Here is a 14,714-nt window from a genome sequence, read left to right as displayed (position 1 = left end):
GAGTCATGGTCCCTCTGAGATACTGAAAGCTATGGAACTCCACCCCTACTTCCTAGATCTTTAGGGTCTCATGGATATCATGGACCTTGGATTAATCTTTTGTAAATAGCCCCTCTGGTGAGGGCATAGTAAACAAGGTTCCCCTGCTCAAAGGCTAGAGATTTGGGTATTCTTTGGGTTTTGAGTAGCTGGCATAATTATGTGGGATTCTGGACAGGTTTTTTACAGGTGAGTAGTCTCACTCAAACACTCAAACCCACATACTCATTTTCTGGGTTACTTTGTATATGTATATGTATGTACTTTAAAATACAATGTAAATTTTACCATTTTAACCATTTCATTGGCATAAAGTACATTCACGTTGTTTCTCTGTCATCACCACTAGCCAGCTACAGAATTTTTTTCATCATCTCAAACTGAAACTCTGTACACATTAAACAGTAACTCCCCATTCTCCCTTCCCCTCAGTGCCTAGTAAACACCATTCTATTTTCTGCCTCTGTGAGTTTGAGTGCTCTAAGTACCTCATGTAAGTAGAATCATACAGTGTTTATTCTTTCTCGTCTGGTTTATTTCACTTAGCCTAGTATCTTTAAGATTCATCCATGTCATAGCATGTATCAGAACTCCTTTGTAAGGCTGAATGATATTCCACTGTGTGTATATACCATATTTTATTTATCCGTTCATCCATCTATAGACATTTGGGTTGTTTCCACCTTTTGGCTATTGTGAATAATGCTGCTATGAACATTGGTGTACAAATATTTGTTCAAGTCCCTGTTTTCAGTCCTTTTGGGTATATACCCATTATGGAATTGCTGGATCATGTTCTAATTTTATGCTTAATTGTTTTGAGGGGCCACCATACTGTTTTGCACAGCTGCTATGCCATCTTACATTCCCTCCAACAATGCATCATGTTCCAACTTCCCCACAGCCTTGCCAATGGTTGTTATTTTCCGTTTTTCTTTACTTCTTTTTTTTGTTTTTACAATACCCACCCTAAAGGGTGTGAAGTGATATTTCATTGTGGTTTTTATTTGCATTTTTCTAATGATTAGTAATGTTGAGCATCTTTTCATATGCTTATTGGCCATCTGTGTTTTTTTTGTTGTTTCTTTTTTTTTTTTTTTGGACACATGTCTATTCAAGTCTTTTGCTTGTGTTTTAATTGGGTTGTTGAGTTTTCTGGTTGTTCAATTTTGGGAGTTCTTCATATGTTCTGGATATTAATCTCTTATCAGATACATGTTTTGCAAATATTTTCTCTTGTTCTGTGGTTTTTTAACTTTGGTGTCTTTAAAAAATAAACTTTTTAATTTATTTAATTTTTAAAAATTGAGACAGAGTCTCTCTTTGTCAGCCGGGCTAGAGTGCAATGATGCCATCTCGGCTCACTACAACCTCTGCCTCCTGAGCTCAAAGCAATCCTACCACCTCAGCCTCCCAAGTAGCTGGTACTACAGGCATGCACCATCACGCCTAGCTAATTTTTTGAATTGGTTTTTTTGGAGAGAGAGGGTTTTACCATGTTGCCCAGGCTGGTCTTGAACTACTGGGCTTAAGCAGTCCTCCCACTTTGGCTTCTCAAAGTGGTGGGATTACAGGCATGAAGCCACCTCACCCAGACCAACTTTCTTTTCTTTTTAAATTTTTTTTTTAGAGGCTATCACTGTGTTGCCCCGGCTGGCCTTGAATGCTCGTGCTGAGGTGATCCTACTGCCTCAGCCTCCTGAGTAGCTGGGACTGCAGGAACATACCACTGTGCCCAGCTTACTCCAATGTCTTGATGCACAAAAGTTTTTTATTTTGATTAAGTCCAGTTTACCTGGGCCAGGTGCGGTGGCTCACGCCTGTAATTCCAGCACTTTGGGAGGCTGAGGCAGGAGGATCGCTTGAGCTTGGAAGTTTGAGACCAGCCCTACAACATGGGAAGACCCTGTCTCTACAAAAAAAACACCCTGCTACTCAGGAGTCCCCAGCTACTCAAGAGGCTGAAGTAGGAGGATTGTTTGAGACTGGGAGGTCAAGGCTGCAGTAAGCTGTGATCATGCCACTGCACTCCAGCCTAGGCAACAGAGCGAGACCCTGTTTCAAGAAAAAAAATTAGGCCAGGCACAGTGACTCACGCCTGTAATCCCAACACTTTGGGAGGCCGAGGCAGGCAGATCACCCGAAGTCAGGAGCTCGAGACCAGCCTGGCCAACATGATGAAACCCCATCTCTACTAAAAATACAAAAATTAGCCGGGCATGGTTGTGGGCGTCTGTAATCCCAGCATCTCGGGAGGCTAAGGCTGGAGAATCACTTGAACCTGGGAGGTGGAGGTTGCAGTGAGCCGAGATTGTGCCACTGCACTCCAGCCTGGGCGTCAGGGCAAGACTGTGTCTCCAAAAAAAAAAAAAAAAAAAAAAAAGGAAAGAAAAACATTTTAAAAAATTAAAAACAGTTTATCTAATTTTTCTTTTGTTTCCTATGCTTTTGGTGTTCTAGGTCATTCTTAACTGTTCAGCCCTACCTTGCCTTCTCCACTTGTTGAGCAGTCCCAAGGAGTCAATCCGAAAGGAAGCGTGCTGGACTATTTCAAATATTACTGCTGGCAACAGGGCTCAAATACAGGTAAAACAGGCAGGGAAGTCAAGGGGCATGGGAAGTCATAGGAACATGGGAGGTTGCTGGAATATTTGCTTTCAGAAGAAAGAATTTGTTTCCCTTTTAAAATTGGCCAGGCATGTTGGCTCATGCCTGTAGTCCCAGCACTTTGGGAGGCCGAGGCGGGCGGATCGTGAGGTCAGGAGTTTGAGACCAGCCTGGCCAACATGGTGAAATCACATCTCTACTAAAAATACAAAAATTAGACGAGTGTGGTGGTGGGCACCTGTAATCTCAGCTATTCGGGAGGCTGAGGCAGAAGAATCGCTTGAACCCAGGAGGCAAAAGTTGCAGTGAGCTGAGATCTCGCCACTGTACTCTAGCCTGGGGAACAGAGCGAGACTTTGTCTCCAAAAAAAAAAAAAAGAGGGGCCAGGCACAGTGGCTCATGCCTGTAATTCCAGCACTTTGGGAGGCCGAGGCGGGCGGATCATGAGGTCAGGAGATCGAGACCATCCTGGCTAACATGGTGAAACCCTGTCTCTGAAAATACAAAAAAAAAAAAAAAAAAATTAGCCAGGCGTGGTGGCGGGTGCCTGTAGTCCCACCTAGTCAGGAGGCTGAGGCAGGACAATGGTGTGAACCCGGCAGGCAGAGCTTATAGTGAGCTGAGATCACGCCACTGCACTCCAGCCTGGGCGACAGAGCGAGACTCTGTCTCAGAAAAAAAAAAAAAAGAAAGAAATTGGAGTCAGTATGTACTATTGGTCAAAGAAGCTGGGTAACCAAAACTGGGTTCTTCTGTAGTAGCCTGTCACCTATATAGGAAGAACAAAAGAAAACTCCCAGAATGGGGAAGATGACTAAGTCTTAGCTGATTTGGGGACTAGATTTATTTATCATCCTGAAATGACTTTTTCTTTCCATCTGCCTCCCCTCAATCCTCTCTCAGGCTGTTATAGATGCAAATATCTTCCCTGTGTTGATCGAAATCCTTCAGAAAGCAGAGTTTCGTACAAGGAAAGAGGCAGCCTGGGCCATCACCAATGCCACATCAGGAGGAACCCCTGAGCAGATCAGGTATTACATTCCTTTCCCATTGTCTTGAATGATATGGATGCTCTCCCTGTTTGCTCCTGGTTTATAGGTGACCTATAAACTGCTCTTGCTCAGACAGGTCTGCCCCCCAGTCTCGATGTAATAGAATTTTACTGGTAAACTGCTACAGTGTCACTAGAATCTGGAATAGATTCCATGTAAGCCATGTGGGAATCTATTCGAGGGACCAGTTTTCCCTTCTGGAGAAGAGAAACATGACATGGGTATCCATCTTTTCTCTACCTTTTCCTATCCAACAGAGAACTGAAATCTATGTAGTTCTCAATTATTTCTACAAATGAAGGGGAACCGTGCTGTGGCTCAGTCAAAACAGTTTCTTCAGCCTGGCCAACATAAGAAGACTCTATCTCTACAAAAGATACAAAAATTAGCTGGGCATGGTGGCATGTGCCTGTAGTCCCAGCTGAGATGGGAGGATGGCTTGAGCCTGGAAGGTCAAGGCTGCAGTGAACTGTGATTGTACCACCGCACTCCAGCCTGAGTGACAGAGCCAGAGTGTGTGAAAAAAAAAACAAAAAACCAACAAGCAAGCCGGTGTGATGGCTCATGTCTGTTATCCCAGCACCTTGGGAAGCTGAAGCAGGAGGATCCTTTAAACTCAGGAGTTCAAGACTAGCCTGGGCAACATAGGGACACCTTGTGTACAAAAATGTAAAAATTAGCAGGTTGTAGTGGTGTGTGCCTATGGCCGCAGCTACTCAGTAGGCTGAAGCAGGAGGATCACCTGAGCCCAAGAGGTCACAGCTGTAATAAGCTGTGATTATGCCACTATACTCCAGCCTTTGCCACAGAGCAAGGTCCTGTCTCAAACAAAAAAGCAGCTTCTTTGGGAAATTAATTTGGGGTATGAGACTTGAAAGAAGCTAATAGAAAGCTATTTTGTGTATGTGTACTCTTTTTGAGACTGCAACCTCTGCCTCCCAGGTTCAAGCGATTCTTCCGCTTTAGCCTCCTGAGTAGCTGGGATTACAGGCGCGTGCCACCACGCCCGGCCAATTATTTGTATTTTTAGTAGACACGGGGTTTCACCATGTTAGCAGACTGGTTTTGAACTCCTGACCTCAGGTGATGCTCCCACCTCGGCTTCCCAAAGTGCTGAGATTACAAGCATGAAGCACCAGGCCTGTGTACTCTTTTATTTTAGTTTCCATTATCTGAACATTAGTGGGAAGTGGTGGGAATAGATAGGTGTCTTGCCCTTCACCTGTTGCCTGTTAAGGGGAGCATAGTCAGTATATGTAAAGCCTTAGGAGAAAAGAGATAGCTGTTGAGTTAAGCTTTGAAGGATAAATAGGGGATTGTAAAAGGCCTCTTAGGGAAAAGCATAAATAAAGGTACAAGAATCAGAAACCTGGAGACCTTTACAAGTGTGACTAGAATGTATTGTCCTTGGAAGGGAATAATGGGAGGCAGAGCTAGAAAAGGACTGGGAGCCAGATTGCAGGGCATCCAGGCTGGGCTGGGCTTGTGGTATTATGGTATTGTGGTGCCACAGAATTTGGAATTCAGGGAAATAGGGAGCCTGTGAAAAATTTTAATCAGGGAAGTGATATGTTCAGAGGGGTAATGTTGCAGCTAAGGAGACATTAGAGCAAGGAGGAGGAATGTTTGGTAGCATCCACATGTGAAATGAACTAGACCAATATCAACAGGAAGGTAGAGAGATAGAGAAAGGATAAGCAGTTATCAAGGCTCAGTAAGAGCAGTGGCTCACACCTATAATCCCAGCACTTTGGGAGGCCAAGGTGGGAGGATCACTTGAAACTAGCAATTTGAGACCAGCCTGGGCAACATAATGAGACTTTGTCTCTACAAAAAATAAAAAATAAAATTAGCTGAGAATGGTGGCACACACCTGTAGTCACAGCTGTTTGGGAGGCTGAGGCAGGAGGATCACTTGAGCCCAGGAGTTTGATGCTGCAGTGCCCTGGGATCGCACCACTGCACCCCAGCCTGGGTGACAGAGCAAGACCGTCTCAAAAAAAAAAAAAAAGACTTAGTTGGGGAAGACTCTCATTCTCTGGCGTGGAATGAGGTGTTGCACAATTCTTAAAAATAAAAAAAATAAGGCCGGGCGCGGTGGCTTACGCCTGTAATCCCAGCACTTTGGGAGGCCGAGGTGGGCGGATCACAAGGTCAGGAGATCGAGACCACGGTGAATCCCCATCTCTACTAAAAATACAAAAAATTAGCCGGGCGCGGTGGCGGGCGCCTATAGTCCCAGCTACTCAGGAGGCTGAGGCAGAAGAATGGCATGAACCCAGGAGGCGGAGCTTGCAGTGAGCTGAGATCGCGCCACTGCACTCCAGCCAGGGGGACAGAGCGAGACTCCGTCTCAAAAAAAATAAAAATAAAAATAAAAAATAAAAAAATAAATTAGTAAGAGTGAGTTGCTGAGAGTGCAGAGTACCTGTCCAGCACTTCATTTGTCCTGTGCTAGTTTAGAACTTGCCTGGTCTCTGGCCCCTAGGTACCTGGTCTCACTGGGCTGCATCAAACCCCTATGTGATTTGCTGACTGTGATGGATTCGAAGATTGTGCAAGTGGCCCTCAATGGACTGGAGAACATCCTGCGGCTTGGAGAGCAAGAGGGCAAGCGCAGTGGCTCAGGGGTCAATCCCTATTGTGGCCTCATAGAAGAAGCCTATGGTATGTGCCCTCTCCTCAATCTAGGTCAGAACCTGAGACTGTAGGCCTCCAACATGGTATACATATGTTGGTGATGGCAGAGTGTGGGTTGGGGAGCATCCATAGCTTCCATGAGACTGACGTCTGTATCTCCAGAACAGTTAAGAGCTCCTGCCCTAGCCAAGTTTAACCATCACAGGGTTTCAGATGTTACCATGAGTATAACGGGGATGAACTGAGTAGCTGGGGTACAGTTAGGATTTGGATTTGGCTCATCTTTTGAGTTCAGAGTTGTCTCCCACCAGTTTCTTCTCCTTCTAAGGAGCGATAGATAAGTTCTCTTTCTGATAAGAGTGCTGGATTGACTCATCACTCATCCGTGAGAGGCTGATGATTTGCCCAGGTCATGTACCTAGTTTAAAGCAGAATCAGGACTAGAATCTCTGTAACTGACATTTTGGTCTCTTTCCTTTGGGATTCTGTAGTTTTGAGAAGAAATCTTAACTCTCCTCTTTCAGGTCCAAGAGTGATCTGATCATATGACTTGTGTTTGTAAGCACTAACATACCTCATGGAAGGAAAAATAGGTAAATGTTTCACCTGCCCATAGAAAAGCACTCACACTTCCCTCTCCTTCCTTCTTACTATTGTAGGCTTGGATAAAATTGAGTTTCTCCAGAGCCACGAGAACCAAGAAATCTACCAGAAGGCCTTCGACCTCATTGAGCACTACTTTGGTGTAGAAGACGATGATAGCAGCCTGGCTCCCCAAGTGGATGAAACGCAACAGCAGTTCATCTTCCAGCAGCCTGAGGCCCCCATGGAGGGCTTCCAGCTATAATATCTGCCTCCGGGGAGGGGAGGGGATGGGAAGCACCACCAGCCAGCGGAAGAGCAGCCCCTGGTGGGCGGGAAACCAGTGTCCCCACCATCAGCCACCACACACCTCTGCTGCCCTGGAGACTGTGCTCTTGACCTGCTCCACCCCCTTCCCTGGAGGGAGCACCCTCTGGACAGACAGAACCATCTGAGGCTCACCTTTGGGTTTTGTGACAAGAAGGGGACGTGTTGGGTTTTTCTTCCTTACACTATATTTTGGCTGCACACATGTCTTTAACCCAGGAGCCCAGGGGTAGACAAAGGAGGACTAAGGTAATCAATTTGCACCTTTTTTTATTTTTATTTTTTTTCTTTTTTTCTTCAGTGGTGACTTCCTTCCCTTTATCTTTTTTCATTCTTCCCAGTCCTCTGCCCTGATCTGTGTAACTCTTATCTTGGGTACTTGAGCAGACGGTATATTCCAGAGGTGGGAGGTGGGAGGGGAAGGGAGAAACCCAAAACAAAGTGTTCTTGCTCTGACAGAATATTAATCTTGTACGCTTGGATTGAGTTATTTAATTTTTTCTTTTGCACATTTTTCTTGTATTAAGATTGCTCTTCCCAAGAGCCACGAGTTCCTGGTTTTAGTAAACCCAGCTGCCTGCATTGCCTGGGACTAGACTAGGCTGATGGGGAGGCTACCATGAAACAAAGGTCCCTCCCTCCCTCTGACTCTTTGCCCAGACCTCTTTAGTTTGGGAGATCCTCCTCACTCTCCTGGAGTGTCTCAAGTACACCAGTGGGAGTGCAGGGGAGGAGCACAGGCCTTCAGATAGGGCTTCCCACGTATAGCTACTGATCCCATATTTCCTACTCACCTTCCAAATGGTGCGACCCAACTTCATTTGTTTACTTGAAAATTCCCACTCGGGGTTTAGAGAACCTCTGAGGTGGCTGTATATTCTCCTAAGCTTGAGATAGGGGGCTGTGGTCCTTCCTCTCTCCTGAGGAGAAAGTCCCTGCTCTGGTGACCTGTAAGCTGCAGAGGAGGTTGGAGTGAGAGTGTCATGTATTGGGATAGTCAGGGATCCCTGCCTTTGGCCTTTTCTTCTTCCTCTTCCATAGTTGGATCATGTATATTTTACTTCTAAAGGAGAGAATGTCAAAAAGTTCTGTATTTTTTTATATTCTATATATTAGGTAGGTCAATCTTAATTGGTCTCAAGAGGAAGAACTGTCTGTCATTTCTGTAAGTAGGATACTGTGAGGAAGACCAAAAAGAGATGTGGATGCTTCCTCGCTCAGGAGGCCTGAGCTTGGTCCTTTTCCTCTCTGCTTGGATTCTGGACCACCACCTGGGACCAACCTTCAACTCTGGAACCTTCATAAAGCAGGTCAACATGGCCTGATTGTCCCAGGACCTGAAGGGAGCAAGGATGGCCTCAGGGCCAGGTGAAGTCTGCTACTCTGTCCTTACTGCTGAACATCCTGCTTGTACCAGGAAACTCAGAAGCAGTTTGCCTTGTCAAATTCAATCTCAGTGGCCATTGTCCACATAACCGATCACCCATGGCTGCCTCTCCTATTATCTATTATCACTGAAACTTAGTAGCTTGCTTTTTTTTTTTTTTTTTTTTTCTTAAGAGCTATTGCTTATCTTCCCTGTTTGGGATCCTTGTTCCTGGTTTAGGTTTTCCCTTCCTTGTGACAATTATAATCCAGATGCCTTTTCTTTCTGTTTGAATTACAGTAGTGCATTGCCTCAGTGGCTTGCCTGTGCCTCTGGGTGGATTACATGTGATAGTAAAGCCCACCTGTTTGGATAGGAGTAGAGGAAGTTGGTGTAGACCAGCTGTGGAGCTGAAGGCACGGTCTGCCCCACCCCTACCTCCCCACTGTGGTTTGTCAAGAGGCATCCAGCTCCAAGCTCTGCTTTTCCTTCCTCTGAAACAATGCCATTCTTGCTTCTATTGCTACACATCTCCTGGCTCAGGTGAAATCCACACCCTTCTGCTTATAGACCTAAAGTTCAGGTACTTTTGCTGGCCATTAGTCTTGAATTTTCCCTCTCCTAGTGCTGCAGTCCCACTTCAAAGCCATTTTCTGAGGAGGATGGTTTAGGGCTGGCAATTGTCCCTGAAAAATCACACCCATGGTGTACCACCTTGGTGAGTCAGATGCCACTTATCAGGTTGGGAATGATGGCTGCCAACTCCCAATCTCCCAGAAAGGCAGGGGGCAGAATCGTTTTTTCACTTGGCCTGCTACCTCCATTACAAAACCATTCTCTTACAGTTAAAAAAAAAAAAAAAAAAAAAAGCCCTCCCCCACCCAACCTCCTCCCATTGTTCTCATCCAAAGGGCAATTTAGTAGGATCTACTTTGTACATCTCAAGTAACAGTTAAGTCCCTGATATTGGGACCAGATTCTTAGTGTAAGACATACACATCCTGCTTGCCCAGCTGTTCCTCCAAAATCTGCTTTGGCTTCAGCTCCAGGTCCTGTACCAGATGGAAAATTTTTTTGGTCATCTGGCTGCTGCTTAGAGCCAGTTTTCCCTAAGAGCTCCAAAGGCTAAAGTCTACTGGGGGCAGAGTATGAGGCTAGATTTCTCATCAGAGAAAAGTGGCCTCTAGGAGTTTTCATTTGTGTCTTCTCCAGACCAGGTTTTCCTGTTATCTTCCTTTAATCAACGCTTTCAACCAACAGGTGAAGTTCTTCCAGCCCACAGAGTCAGTAGTACCATCTTTTCTATCTCCCCCTTTGGCCATGTAATGAAGCAAAATATTATTTATTTAGCCCAGGCTTGAGAGCCACTGTTTGTGGGCAGTCTCCATCTAGATTCCAGACCCTGGCCTAAGCGAGCTAAGGCTCTCTGGTTATTGCCAGGATGGAGCCCCCCTACCCCAGTCTGCTGTAGGGAATACCCTAACTACTTGAGGCATGCTTTTGGAATCCTGGCATGTTGGCATATGGCTGGTCTATCCTTTTTAAGATCTCTGGTTAGGGGTATCTAGATATGGATTAGGAGGGGCAAGGAGCCCTTTTCTTGACTAATATGTTCAAATACTTTTTTGAACGGTGCCAGCCCCTCCAGGCATCCCACTCCCAAATCATCATCTTTAGTACTAACAGGGTCTCTGGTCTTAGAAGCCTGCCTTCAGATCCCAGCTGACCCCAGTGACTGCCTGGCCTTGATGTTGGCTGCAACCTTCTGATAGAACCACATGGATTCCACCCACAGCTGGCCAGTCTTGTTACATGGGTCAGGGAATACAAATGGCACCCCCAGGGAGCAGGTGTTGACCTCAGTTGTCAGACACCCTTGGTGTTCCTCCTTACCTAGAGCCCATTAATCTACCCCATCAACTCTCTGCCATGAAAACCATCTTCCAGGAGCCCTGTTTTTTGGAGCCGAGCTGCACAGATTATAGCTGCTATTGTACTTAAATAAGGGAGAGCTCTGAAAAGAAGGTTCTCAGGCACAGACTTTCTATTTTTCTCAAGCCAAACCAGCTTAAAATGAAAACTGTCTAGCAGAATGAACTGTATTTCCATTTTTTCATGTCTACCTGCCTTCCCCCCATACCCTAAAGTTGTACTTGTTTCAAACAAACTAGAAGGAAAGGATAGGAAAGCCTGACACTACTAACCTCACCTCCCACACACCTCTTTGAAGGCCCCAGCTCTTTTGTTCAGGCCTCTCTTTTCCCCTAGACTCACTCAGCTTGGTATCCATCATCTTGAGCATTCTTCAGGGGATTCATCTAGGGTTCAGATTCCAGACTCTCAGCTGAAGACAGGGAGCCAATTTCCCCAGGTCCTTGCAGGTAATCCAGGGATGCAGTAGGGAGAACAGGCTGGCTGGGGCATTAGGAATGTATGTACCTCTCTGCCTCCCTGGCAGCCTGGGGAGCGGTGCAGAGCTTGGTGCACTAAACCATGGTAAACATCTCCCTGATAGAACTACCCTTTAGTGAGTGTGAGACTGAGATATTGCTCAGAATAAATTTCTTCCATAGCCATTTAGGATTGCATGTTCTAGACCAACCTTGTCCAGTATGTTTTCTGTTTGAGCTTTTTCATTCTTTTGGTAAGCCAACAAGTTGAGAATTTGGCCCTACTGGGGTCCATGTAGTGGGCACTAGCTGCTCTTTGGCCAAGGCCTTCATAAATGATTCAGTCTCTCATTATCTGTCCTCTAGCCCCATACCCTGATTTAGACTGTGGCAAAGGAAGAATTTGAGGTCAAGACCAACCAAATCTGTGAATTCAAGCTGTTACTTTTTTCTCTGCAAGGGCACTTTGCTTCAGGTCTGGGCTACGTGCAGAACCTAAGCTGACTGTGAGAGTTAGAAGAGGCAGCATTACATATTAGGCCCAGAACACCATGGGAAAAGGTTTATGTAGCATATCTTCAGTGGCTGCCTAGCTGCTTTTGGGCCAGCCTGACTTCTGATGTCCACATAAGCTCATACCTGAACCCTGCTGCTGAACCCCAGCCCTGTTCTCTTGTAACTGTTATATATGCCGTGTCCTGGGGGGCATTCAAAGTAGTAAGCTCTCAGAGATCCTACCTCTGACTCAGAGCATGTCCTTAAAGAGTCCACATCTGGCCGAGCACGATGGCACATGCCTGTAATCCCAGCACTTTGGGAGGCCGAGGTGGGCGGATCACAAGGTCAGGAGTTTGAGACCAGCCTGGCAACATAGTGAAACCTCGTCTCTACTAAAAATACAAAAAATTAGCTGGGCGTGGTGGCAGACGCCTGTAATCCCAGCTACTTGGGAGGATGAGGCAGGAGAATCACTTGAACCCAGAAGGCGGAGGTTGCAGTGAGCCAAGATTATGCAACTGCATTTCAGCTCAGGTGATAGTGCGAGACTCCGTCTCAAAAAAAAAAAAAAAATCCACATCTTCAGCTGGGCACGGTGGCTCACGCCTGTAATCCTAGCACTTTGGGAGGCCGAGGCAGGTGGATCACTTGAGGTCAGGAGTTCAAAACCAGCCTGGCCAACATAGTGAAACCCCGTCCCAACTTAAAAAAAAAAGTAGCCGGGTGTGATGGTGGGCACCTGTGATCCCAGCTACGCGGGAGGCTGAGGCAGGAGAATCTCTTGAACCCAGGAGGCAGAGGTTGCAGTGAGCCAAGATTGCGTCAGCCTGGGTGACAGGGTGAGACTGTCTCAAAAAAAAAAAAAAAAAAAAGTCCACATCTTCATGAACCCTCAGACTCTGAAGTTGGGTGTCGGCTTTTTTAGCCAGCTTTTGTGGGAATTGCCTTTGACCTATTAAAGAAGGAAAGTGGGTAATGGAGTCCCAGCCACTCAAGAGACTGGATATCCCCCAAGAATGGCTTGAGTTACCAGCTATGGACCCTTGGAAGATGAATCTAATCCTTCTCACTGGTTTTTCTTTGCAAATTCATTTGCTTTTATTTTTCTAATAACTATAAACTCTATTTTCCATGTTCTCAGGGCCCCTGGGTAGACAGACACAGCTTGATTTCAGAGCATACGTAGGCCAAGAAACCATGGCATTGAGTGTGCTGAGTCCAGACAAATGTTATTTATATACACATCCAAATTTGAAGAGAAAATGTATTTCTTTAGGTTTCAAACACTGTAATAGATATAAAGCAAAAATAAAAACCTGTTGCAAAGTTCTAAATTGTCTTCTTTGGTTTGGAGTGACCCTAGACTGGATTTGGGGGAAGAGAATAAGGAGGTATTTAAACTTGTAGCTTAACAGTGGAAATAAGAGTTGTACCAACTTGTACCTGCTGTAAAGTTTTTTTCATCGTCTTTATTGAAATATAACTGACACAATAAATTGTACATATTTAAAGTATATACACTTTGATAAATTGAAACATATGCACCCATAAAACAACCACAAGATAGTGAATATATCTGATCTTCATAAGCCATAAGCTTCCTGCTTGAGAATCCCTTCTTTCTGCCCCACCTCCAGCAAACACTGATCTGTGGCTGTCACTGTACTTCAGTTTGCATTTTCTAGAGTTTTTCTAAATGATTTTGACTTACTGTCATCAGCACTACTCTACAGCCCTTCGAACCTTTTTTTTTTTTTTTTTGAAACGGAGGTTTTTATTCTTGGCATCCAGGCTAGAGTGCAATGGCGTGACCTCGGTTCAATGCAACCTCTGCCTCCCGGGTTCAAGTAATTCTCCTGCCTTAGCCTCCCAAGTAGCTGGGATTACAGGCGCCCACCACCACGCCCAGCTAATTTTTGTATTTTTAGTAGAGACGGTTTCACCACGTTGGCCAGGCTGGTCTTGAACTCTTGATCTCAGGTGATCCGCCTGCCTCCGCCAAAGTGTTGGGATTACAGGCATGAGCCATCGTGCCTGGCCTGAACCTCTTAAGATCAAATAATTCACAGACTCCTCCTTTCAGTTTAGATCAATTCCTAAAACATAGATTACAGACAAGCAGCCAGAAAGTTTATTGAACCCACAGGAAGGTTTTGCTTGGCGGAGTGTTTAAGTTTGAATTAGTTGCCAACATTTTTTTAAAAACTCAAGAAATGTCTGTCTGGAAAAAGACTGTCATGAAGTATCCATTTTTAAAAAGAGGCCAAGCTCTTTGGCTCATGCCTGTAATCCCAACCCTTTGGGAGGCCAAGGCAGGAGGATCACTTGAGGCCAGGAGTTCAAGACCAGCCTGGGCAGCATAGTGAGACCTGTCTCTACAAAAAAATTTAAAAGCTGGCTGTGGTGGCACATACCTGTAGTCCTAGCTACTTGGGAGGCTGGGGCAAGAGGATCACTTGAGTCCAGGTGGTCGAGTCTGCAGTGAGCTATAATGATCACTGCACTCCAGCCCCAGCAGCCAAGTAAAACCCATCTACAAAAAAGAAAAATACTATCTGGCCCTACCCGGCCTGAGTTTCTGCTTGGTAACAATGTGCAAGAGCTGCTGTATTTTACTGCAATCACCACCTCTCTCTCAATCTGGCAGGTGCTAATATTGTTGCTATATATTGTTTATAGCAAAGGAGAAAATAACTTGTTAGCCCATATTTCTGTCAAATATTCTTGCCTGTTCTCATTACCTAGCCGGCCCCTCTAGGCTATTGTTGGCCCTTCCACTAATCCTCTACCCTTCACCCCAGGCATACATTTTTATGTTCTTTATCTCACCACCCTCTATATGAAAATGTATCAGCCGGGCGCGGTGGCTCAAGCCTGTAATCCCAGCACTTTGGGAGGCCGAGACGGGCGGATCACGAGGTCAGGAGATCGAGACCATCCTGGCTAACACGGTGAAACCCCGTCTCTACTAAAAAATACAAAAAACTAGCCGGGCGAGGTGGCGGGCGCCTGTAGTCCCAGCTACTCGGGAGGCTGCGGCAGGAGAATGGCGTAAACCCGGGAGGCGGAGCTTGCAGTGAGCTGGGATCCGGCCACTGCACTCCAGCCTGGGCTACAGAGCGCGACTCCGTCTCAAAAAAAAAAAAAAAAAGAAAATGTATCAAGGCCTGATTTATATGGTGCCTCCTCAAGAGATTTCCAGAATGCTTTTC

The 14,714-nt window shown here is 45.6% G+C and overlaps 1 protein-coding gene across 3 annotated transcripts in view; it reads left to right on the top strand.

Annotated features, from left to right (window-relative positions):
* The window catches only part of KPNA6 (karyopherin subunit alpha 6), a 69,276-nt gene extending 56,445 nt beyond the window's left edge, over positions 1–12,831 (top strand). For all 3 annotated transcript variants that reach the window (XM_033227327.1, XM_033227328.1, XM_033227326.1), the window contains exons 11-14: positions 2,500–2,625; positions 3,551–3,678; positions 6,188–6,366; positions 6,999–12,831. In XM_033227327.1, coding sequence (XP_033083218.1) covers positions 2,500–2,625; positions 3,551–3,678; positions 6,188–6,366; positions 6,999–7,186 — 621 coding nt within the window. In that variant the 3' untranslated portion in view covers positions 7,187–12,831. The remainder of the gene's footprint in view (positions 1–2,499; positions 2,626–3,550; positions 3,679–6,187; positions 6,367–6,998) is intronic.
* Positions 12,832–14,714: the final 1,883 nt, after the last annotated feature.

Source organism: Trachypithecus francoisi, unplaced genomic scaffold (assembly GCF_009764315.1).
Source record: "Trachypithecus francoisi isolate TF-2019V2 unplaced genomic scaffold, Tfra_2.0 Lachesis_group12, whole genome shotgun sequence".
In the NCBI taxonomy this organism is placed as follows: Eukaryota; Metazoa; Chordata; class Mammalia; order Primates; family Cercopithecidae; genus Trachypithecus; species Trachypithecus francoisi.
This window is presented reverse-complemented; position numbering and strand designations above follow the sequence as displayed.